General features: G+C 38.4%; 1 protein-coding gene across 2 annotated transcripts in view; it reads left to right on the top strand.

The window, feature by feature from the left end:
- Nucleotides 1-299: 299 nt before the first annotated feature.
- The window catches only part of LOC122671878 (protein yippee-like), a 49,875-nt gene continuing 39,600 nt past the window's right edge, over nt 300-10,574 (top strand). The window contains exons 1-3 of one of the 2 annotated variants that reach the window (XM_043869348.1): nt 300-469; nt 563-665; nt 1,490-1,533. In XM_043869348.1, the coding sequence (XP_043725283.1) occupies nt 570-665; nt 1,490-1,533 (140 nt within the window). In that variant the 5' untranslated portion in view covers nt 300-469; nt 563-569. The other variant, XM_043869347.1, reaches the window with a different exon arrangement.

Raw genomic sequence — 10,574 nt, 5'->3', positions numbered from 1 at the left:
GTTGGTCCTTGCCCTCACCACTATAAATAGTTGTCACTGGCCCATTAAGTGACCACTCTGAGAAAACCTAAAGTTGAGTGGAAGAGGGCAGACCAGACCAACAGTTCGTATGCGACAGGGATCGTCAAGAGTTTGACTTCCAAAACCATGGATCCAGGTACGCCAAGAACACCTCTGTAATTTTATTGTATGTTCATTGATCTCCATGAATGTTCCGCACAGGTTATTCTATCAGATCATCGATCTTCTCTTCTCTGCTCCAAAATCTTAAGGCATATTCCTCTTTTTCCTATTATTTCCTGCTCCATTATCAATCTATGGAATGTGTTTTATCTACTTTTCTTTAATCTATAATGCTGTCTTGTTGATTTCTTTTCTGATTTCGTCTGTTTCCTTACTGGGTTCTGTTGTTTTCAAATTTGTTTTACAGAAGAAACACTTTTCGTGATTTTCAAGGTAAAGAAAGAAGGTTATTTTGGATAGTTTGTCAGATTCAGAACCAGAGAGAGAGAGAAGAAAGAGGAGAAGAAGAAAGAAAGGTTTTATTGGAAAAAAAAAAAAAAGGAGATATGGGTAGGCTCTTCGTGATCAATCTAGAAGGCAAGATCTATAGCCGCAAGCACTGCCAAACCCATCTCGCTTTATATGATGACATCATTTCCAAGGTTTCATCTCCTTCCTTCTCCTCAACCCGTTTACTCTTTGTGAATGTTTTGTATGTGGTTTCTTGATGTGCATTTGTTTGGAATCGATGATGTTCTGCTTGTTATTGGAGTTTCCCTCTCCAACATCCCCTTTCCTTTTTTGTTTCCCCTTCTAATTTTTATGTATTCGGAGATGAAGGATTAAGGGAAGTTCTGTTTGGGTTATTTTGTTATTATAACATTTGAAATTACTTCATCTTAACTTTTTCTTCCTATGTTGAGCTTTTGCATTGATTCTTATTTCTTTTATCCTATCAATCCAGTTTAACTTCTTTCCTTTATTGCATTAGTTCGATTTTGAAGCATGCAAATGTTGGAAACTTGTAGTAGGGGTTTCTTGTATGGATTGTTATTATGCTTGGTGGGGCAAAATGTATCAGCTCGGTATCCATGAGCAATAATTTCTTTTTACTTTTACAATAGGGGAAATGATACTACTAGAATCATGTAACCAATCACTCCCCATTCCCCCTCCCCCAAAAGGCAAAAACAGAAAGTGGGGGAGGGTAACCTCTAGATTCGGACACTTGTTTTCCTAACCATCCCATGATCTTCACTTCTGATCCTGTTTTGGCTATTGGTTCCTCTTCATTTATTTTTGTCTTTGATGTTTTTATTGTCATTTTAATTTGATCTAACTTGTCGGTAGTCAAGTGGTCTTTGTAGGTTTTGGTACTGTAGTAACGCACCCAATATTTTGTTCTTATTGTTATACACTATTGATAAATAGTTGTGTCAAGTTAATTGTTAACTTGGAAATGTCATTGTTCTCTTCTTTTATTCAGTCTTTCCACTGCAGGCATGGGAAGGCTTATCTCTTCAGGAAGGTGTAAGTTTTTTTTATTTTCTGTAATCTGATGCGAGCTAGTACCATCTACTTCGGTTCTTAGCTAGTGGAAATTTCCCATCGTCTCAGTATGAGAAGCAGAGAGAGATGAAATTATTGTTGATGAGTACCCCCTTCCCTTGGTGGCTCGTTTGGAGACATTCAATGGAGTTCTTATGTGAAATATTTATTGCAAAAAATTGAAAATCATTTAATGTAATATTTAATACAGTTCTTATGTGAAATACCAAATTTACTTTCATTGAAAAAATTACATTAAATGCTTTTCAGAAAAAGACAAAGGGGCAATTAAATGAAGGTGTAAAGTTCTAAACACACCTATACTTGTGTCATTCACATACTCTCTCTTTTAAGGGTAAGTTATTGTTGAGGTATTGGTTACCAAAAAAAAGGGTCAACATTGTCTTTGGGGGGGAGCGTGCCCTGCCAATGAGAGCATACATGTTAGCATTATGGGGGTAGGACTTCCGTTTTTCATGGGGAATGACAGTCATTCGTCCCCCTATGTGTTTGGGAATGGGCGATTCGTTTCCCCACAGAACTTTTCTCCAAAAAAAAATTACAGTTGATATATCCAATGTTTGAGAAACCATGTACGTCGTATAGTGTACTAAAGTTTGTAAAATTATGTGTGTGTTACATATTATTGCGCCCACCCCATGTGCCTGGGCGTAGCCTGCACTACGGCACAGAGAACAGCGCCCCTTTTTTATTTATTTATTTTTTGATAAAGAGTAGTTTACTAAGAAAAATGCTTCGTATGGTGAGCCTAATCAGAAGTAATTCACATAAATAATTAACAAAATGTGTCATTTTTTGCCCCCATCTTTTAGCATTTTTTTTTTTCTAAAATATAAAATTCACCTAATTGTAAAATTTGGACCAATTATATATAGGATCCTACTAAAGTCACTGAACATGATGATGTTAGGGACTTGAGTCTATTATTTTTTTCTTATGCGTAGATACCTCAACAGTCTCTTTTACTGCGTGAATGGCTAGTACGTAGAGCCTAAGATCCCGATCTCCCACTCCATACGGGAACTGACGTGGAATTTGAGATCAAACTTCGAAAATTCTTGATTAAACGGGAATTTTCACGCCCCAGCTCTAATATCACTTGTTAGAGACTTGGGTCTAATCCTCAAAAGCTAGCCATTAAGGAGAGGGTGCTCAAGTACCTATTAACCCACCTACATCCCCTTTCATATCTGATGTGGGACAATCCTTTTTGCCTTATGCGTGGATATCCCAATAGGTGATTTCATATGTTTCAAGATCGAGAGAGGATCTCCATTCAACATTAGGCCCCCCACACTATTCCAAAATGATGTTTCATGGTTCCTCGTATCCCCAGAGTTAAAAAAAATGAGGTATCTACAACGTTGAGGTCTTCTTTTCCCCCCTTTGTCGCAAGGTTGTGTGATCGTCAACTGATGGCACATATCTGAAAATCCTAATTCCTGAGGCTTTTATAGGTTTCAATTTTTAATGCAAAGCACAGCGAGATTAGAAGGTTGTGATATTTTACGGATAGTTCACAAATCACAAACATCAAATCAACTGTGAAAGAGAATTTTACAGCAAATTGCAAAATATGAGATTGCAATGTGCGACCCAATGCATTGGATTATGAACTATGGCTTCTTAAATGGGATTGGTGGCGTTTAAGTGTTCACAGTTGGGAGTGAGCACTTGTGGAAATTGGGAATGAAAATCTTATCTATCTTCTAAAATGTTTAGATGCGCTTGAAGGAGAATCATGATTAAAGGTTAAAGTGGAAGTCTAGTAATTTTGATATGTACATGGACATTGGTGGAGAGAAAACTGGGGAGGGGAGGGGTGGGGTGGGGTGGGGTGGGGAAATCTACCTGGTCATTTTAAGTCGGTCGTTGGCAAGTTATGCTTTTGAAAATTATGGTTTTTCTTTAGTTTTTTTATACGTTGGTGAAATACTTTTTTGAGAAATATTGTTTTCTTTAGCTTTCTTTAGTATAATTTATTCTGGTGAGATATGCTTTTGAAAATAATGTTTTCTTTGGTTTTTTTTAGTATACTTTATGTCGGTGAAGTATGCTTTGGAAATCATGATTTCTTTAATTAGTTTTCTTTAGTATATCTTATGTTGGTGGGTTATGCTTTTAGAAATTATGGGTTTTTTTGTTTTAGATTTCTATATTGAGCCAATCACCACACTTTATGTGTAAAGTTGTTTGATCGAATTCATATATAATAATATGTGAAATTTTTTATTAAAAATAAAATAATATAATTAAAATAATTGATAGAGGTATAGATTATTACAAGTTTAAGACCCAGACTTGAACATAAGAAATTGGCAAACATTGACTCCAACTTCTTTGCCACCTTACCTGGCAAAGCAAAGAGACACACTAGTCAATATAAGATTGTTTATCCAATGCTCTGAAGTGAAATAGAGAGAGACACACAGTCATGCCAATGAAGGAGTAAAGAGAAGCTCTGTCCTCAATCCGAGAAAACTGTACGACCAGTAAATGGTTTCTCAAACATTGGATATGTCAACCCCCTCACCTCGATTATGCCCGACTGACAAGTCCCACCCCAGCATATTGAGTAATAGTTCTTCCCTCCCTTGAAATTCGAAGAGTTTTATTATAAGGGAAAAAGTTCTATGTCCTGGAGTGTGGCCTACGCCAGCACTCCCATGAGTCTATCTCTCTCCTCCCAATGTGAAAAGACACATCTGCCCCCTTGTTTTAAAAAGGAGAGAGAGACACATGGGAGTGCTGGCATAGGCCACACTCCCGTACAAAAAACTGTTTCCCCATCATAAAAATAAGGGTATTTTAGGGTTTAAATGAATATATTTACGGTGATGCCATCACTTAACAGTCATTTTTAACGGAATGGGTACGATTGGTAGAATCTTATTAATGCAGGGAAGGTGACAGTTATTACTCAAGATCTAGGGGAGGGGTTTATCATTGGAGCATAATTGAGGGGAGGGGGAGAGTAATTACTTATAGGGAAGCAGTTTTTTTTACGGGAGTGTGGCCTACGCCAGCACTCCCATGTGTGTCTCTCTCTCCTTTTTAAAACAAGGGGGCAGAGGTGTCCTTTCACATTGGGAGGAAAGAGATAGACTCATGGGAGTGCTGGCGTAGGCCACACTCCCGGACAGAGAACTTTTTCCCTTATAATAAAACTCTTCGAATTTTAAGGGAGGAAAAATCTATTACTCAATATGATGGGGTGGGACTTGTCAGTCGGGCATAATCGAGGTGAGGGGGTTGACATATCCAATGTTTGAGAAACCATTTACTGGTCGTACGGTGTACTAAAGTTTTGTGTTCCTTATTATTAATCGGTTGATTTCTAGGGTGGAGATATTTCGACCATCACCCATGGTTGTTTTCTCATACCCACTCCCTTTCTCTCCCCCAGACCCCAATCTTACCTCACCTCCACCTCCACCTCCACCTCCACCACCACCACATCCGCCTGCCCTTTGCTCCCACATCTGCTACATCTTCGCCACCGCCACCAATGCCACACCATATTTTCCACCTCCTCTGTTCTTCCAACCCCACTCCCTTTCTCTCAGCCCACTCCACATCTCTCTTTCACTCTCCGCAATGGATTTTCAATCCATTCCAGTTCCAGGTAAACTTCATTGATTTTAAATGTCTCGTTTTACGAATACACACCTTTTATCGTCACACTTCCTTTGATATATTGTTACCTCTTAATTCAATTCATCTTCTCTAATTGAGTAATTGGTAATCCGATAATTCCCTTGAATCCTTGTAAACAAGTTAAATCCTAACCCTCAACTTCCAAGACCAATCAAAAGGTAAGCAAAGTCAAGAAAACCAATTCTGTGGGAACTCCTCCGATTCACTCTCACAGGAAATAACACAATCAGTAATACTTAGCCATCCACCCTGAATCCAACCTCTTCTTTCATAGATTACCTGCATTTCTATGATTCAGGTCTAAGAGCGTCCTCATAGCATTAGAAGCACAAATTTTCTGTTGAAAGAGGATCTTCATAACAGAGGAAATGACCACCCTATCCCCTGTACGAACAAACTGCCCAGGTGTGCAATTGGTAAATAGAGATTACTTCACCTAATCAGTACTTGTGCTTGAAGTCAATGTCGTTCACTCGTTTGTGTGGATGATCAACAGAGCTGAGTTTGGAAAGAAATTTTAAAGAAACTAATTCACCTTGTTAACTAGCTCAGTGTACATGGTATTCGGTCCAGATCCGGTTAGGTTCCAAGCAGTGGTAGTGGAATCCAAATCCAGAACAAGTCCGGAGCGGTTCTAGAATTGAATACTAGAACCTTTCTTGATCTGTTCTGGTTCGGATCTAGTTGCAATTCGGTTCTTGTATTCGGTTCTTATCTGGTTATTACATCCGGTTACTCTATTAAGTTTAAATTCGGTTATGCCATTTGGTTCTTGTTCGGTTCTAATATTCCCTTTTCTGTTTCCATTTGTTTCTCTATGCATTATTTGTGAATTCGATCTTTCTGTATTCTCCCTCACCAAACAAATGGAAAGCAAAAGATGGAAAGCAAATGAAGAAAGTGAATTCGTTCAAAAAAAAAAAAACACAAAAAAGGAGCTCTTAAGCTCTAATAGTTAATTGAGTATGAAACAAATCAATACCCAATGACATGTATCTCGTTTTTAATGCGTAGAACGATTTAAATGACAAAAAAGCAGGGCAAGTTAGGGCCAACCCAATCCTTGGCAAAAATTAGGGTCAACCAGGGCCAACCCGGCCTAATCAAAGTCAATCAAGTCCGGGCTGGGCTGGATTGAGCCTGGTAGGGTTGGGCCTGGGTTGAGATATCTCAGCCCAACCTAGGGCGGGGTTGGGCTTGGGTTAAGCTAATTAGAGGACTCAGGGTTGGGCTAGGGTTTTAAAAATCTTGGCCCAACCCGACCCTGTTTCACACTTTCACCCCTACGTTGGGGCTTTCGATTTAGGGTTTCTGGGAAGAGAGCAACATCACCGTTTTTGGGTGTTCTTGAAAGATCTTCATTGTACATTTCTTTGATTTACATAGTGAAACATCTTCAACTTTGCCCATGGACGTAGTACACCATATTAGTTTGTGAACCATGTACGTTAAATCTCCGTGTCATCTTGCTCTTTTTTCGTTTTTATTCGTATCTTGTTTGATGTTTGTTCTAACATCAGTTTTAGTCGATGGGAACTTTTACTTAAGTTTCATTCATGGAAGTGATCAAACTATGCAACTTCATAACTGAAGAAAAATTCAATGAATATACGATAGCATTCTCACTGCTAATATTCCAGCTCCTCTGTTGGTATTAAGCTTTCCTAGGAAAGGGATATATACTACAAAGCTAAATTGGTGTTGGGCCATATTTAATTTATTTAAAATGTAATATATACGACTTTATAATGATTAGAAGTAAGTGGGGGAAGGGAAATTTGCTAAATGGGTTCTTACTAGTCTATCTTGAAGCTGCTATCTAATATATTGCAAAATCTTTCACAAAAGATCAGAGAAAGTGAATGGAAAGGGCTTTGATCTATAATTGAATTATAGAAGTAAGAAGAGGTCAGGCTATGAGTAAGGGTTTAGAGAAGATTATGGTATGGAAAAGCTTAATTAATTATGAGACCCATTAATTGTAGTGCTGCTCCTTTTCTGGTCCTACACGGTGAAGACTCTTTTTCTTCTTCTTTCTATTGCAGTTTACCACATGTTTGAATTTTTGTCTCTTTATTAATGCTTTAAATTGCAGGTCTGAGACGCAATGACTAATTGCAACAAGAAGTCATCCATTTGCATCCAAAGTAATAATGCATGACAAATCTCTTCAATTCCAAGTGATTTTGAGAGTAAGAAGTTAAACAAGGAATCTTACTAATTGCTAATTAGTGATGGCCGCGTCATTAATTTCACTGTTCATCCTCGATTTGCACTATAATTAATTAAAGACTAATAGAAGCAAGTGGGGATGCACGTTCTGGTCATTTTGTGCACGCAGCTGTGTCTGGACGTAGGCAAGGTTTAAAGTATCGGTATCGGGTATCGTATCGGTTGGGTGATTTTAAGAGACGTATCGTATCGTTTCGGAGATACGAATCAAATAATACAAATACGCATAGAAATGGTCAAGATACACATGGAAATACACTTTTGAAACAAAAAACAATATAAATAAGCAATATATAATAAGTGTCATGCATAAAACCTAAAATGGTGAATAATATATAACCAAACAAGTGCATTAAATTGAAATTATTATAAAAGATGAAGTTTCTCACATGTTGTAATCGTCTATAGCCCTAAAAAGTATTGGATGATGCAAAGGATGATGTTGTAGCACTCCTTGATTCGTTTTTTAGTTTAAAAGTGTAAAAACCCAAGATTAAATGCAAGATTTTAGACTCTTGGTTGCGAGTTTTTCTTCATTTTTTCGTTAGATTAGGAATTGTATAGAGTCTGTGAGTGAAAATGGCTTTTATATGGAATGTATCGATGGTATCGGAATGTATCGATGGTATCGGTATGTATCGTTATGTATCGGTGTGTCTCAGTATGTATCGATACGTATTGGTGATGTATCGGTATGTATCGATCCGTATCAATCGATACGTATTAATTTAAACCACCCACTGAACCCTTTACTGGACGTATTGATACCATCAATACGTATCGGTCGTATCGTATCGTATTGTATCGGCCCGTATCGATCGATACATTTCGAAGTTCATTTAAAAAAAAAAAGAGACGTATCGGTATCGATCAACACTGATACGTATCGATCCGTATCGTATCATATCGATCCGTATCGTATCATATCGATCGATACTTTAAACCATGGACGCAGGTAAATGCCGGGCTGCGCAACTGGGTGACATTCCTTTTCCCTAACATTTATGTCACACTTTCGTTATCAATTGACTTAGTCTCCCAGTAAAAGAAATCCCATTTCATACGGTGATGCTCAGAGCCTCAATTGACCTTTCTTATCACACTATATGAGTATTGACCAATAAAATAGGAACGACTATATTGGTTAAACCATGGACGCAGGTAAATGCTGGGCTACGCAACTGGGTGACATTCCTTTTCCCTAACATTTATGTCACACTTACGTTATCAATTGACTCAGTCTCCCAGTAAAAGAAATCCCATTTCATACGGTGATGCTCTGAGCCTCAATTGACCTTTCTTGTCACACTATATGAGTATTGACCAATAAAATAGGAACGACTATATTGATCAACAATGAGAAGACATAGTGATTAAAAACCAGATAGTGGAGACCTTAATTACATTTTTGGTTCTTATTCTTGAGGAGACTTTCGCATCAAATTCTCAGAAAACAGGGTTTTTCTCAATAGCTTCATTATGCCTAAATTGCAATTGGTGAGTATATATACTGTACTCTTCAGTTCGTAATTGATCCCAACTCGATTTTATTCGATCCATAGCCTTCCAGGACCCGAGAAAATAATTAACATTTGATTGATGGCTTTTTCCTCGCTGCTTTCGTCCATTCTTCTTCTTCTTCTTCTTCTCCTCCTCTGGTGCAGCAGCAGCTGCATGAGATTATTTGCACATTCACAAAAATCAGGAAGAAGATCAGTTAATGATGGGCTGGCCATCAAGGCTCTAATAACCAATGATCCCTTTCATATTGTGAGCTCCTGGAATGAATCCATCCCCTATTGCCAGTGGCCAGGTGTTATATGTGGCAGTCGTCGACATCCAAACAAGGTCAGAGCCTTGCGTTTACCGTCCAATGGGTTGGTGGGATCCTTGGCTCCAGAAATAGTGTTGGCCAAACAACGGTCCAGGGATCAAACCGTGGTTCCCTAGGGAGACCAAGATATTTATTCTTAGGGTTTTGCACGCCCTGGGTTAGCCCATGGTGTCCCATGGGTGCCCCATTTTAATTTTTAGGGTTTCCCATGGTCGCCCATGGGAACCCTGGTGCATCCCTGTTATAGTTTCTCCTTCCCTCATGTGTCCTATAAAATTTATTATCACAGTAGGGACGAAGAAACTCATCCCTAGTCCATCACATGGCAAGGGGGATCCATCCCTAACTCGAATACGCAACGGAAAAGGTCGATTCGAGTTTCTTTCGTATCCCATAAATATTAATAATCAATAAACTGGAGGAATTAATGAAGAACTGCTAACCTGGTGAGCCTCAAGTGTTGCTCCTCCAATAGACAGTGGTTCTTCCTCTAGCGAGCGCTCCAAGCAAACAGATCTGAACCTCCAATGGTGCTACCAAGGTTCTACACGCCAGTCTCAGATGCCCTCAAACTCCTCAGCACAGATCTAGGGTTTCACAAATCCTAACTCTCAAACACAAGTGAGAGAAGCAAGAAGAAGAAGAGAGATCACAAGAGGGAGAGAGAGAAACCAAAAACGCAGGAGAGAGAGTGTCTACTCCAAAAACGTGGAGAGCTTCCTCTTCTGCGTTTTTTGGTCCCCTATTTATAATAATAGGGTTTAATTAAATCCTAGATAGATTTAATAGAGCCCTAGTGAGAGTCTGACTCTCTCTCTCTCAGTCTGGTAGTTCTGTTTAAACTCAAAGTGCTACACAGGTGAAGAAGCAGAATCTAATAGGGAAAGTATTAATTAGATTCTTTATTTAATTATTAATGGATAATTACAATTAGCATCAAAGCCATTAATTAAATAAAGAGCCAATCAAATTAGCAAATTCCAAATAACTCCCTATATGATAACAATTTATCATATACAACCCCCCCACTAATCAACACCATCATTATGGAATCTAGGGCATGTACACATGTACTGCCAAACCCCAATCCATAGTACATGTCCATATAAGAGCGTCTGTGCATCCGATCAGGTCCCGCAAAACTCGATAAAACACTTTATTTGAAATAACTATAAATAATGTATAATTTTATATAAAATAAATTTTGCAAAACCATTTCCAAAACGGTACTGGATCCAAATTCTGATTCGACCATGCACAAACAATCTCTATCTTGGTG

This window comes from Telopea speciosissima, chromosome 8 (assembly GCF_018873765.1).
Source record: "Telopea speciosissima isolate NSW1024214 ecotype Mountain lineage chromosome 8, Tspe_v1, whole genome shotgun sequence".
In the NCBI taxonomy this organism is placed as follows: Eukaryota; Viridiplantae; Streptophyta; class Magnoliopsida; order Proteales; family Proteaceae; genus Telopea; species Telopea speciosissima.
The sequence above is the reverse complement of the archived record's forward strand: the minus strand, read 5'-3'. Positions and strand labels throughout refer to the sequence as shown.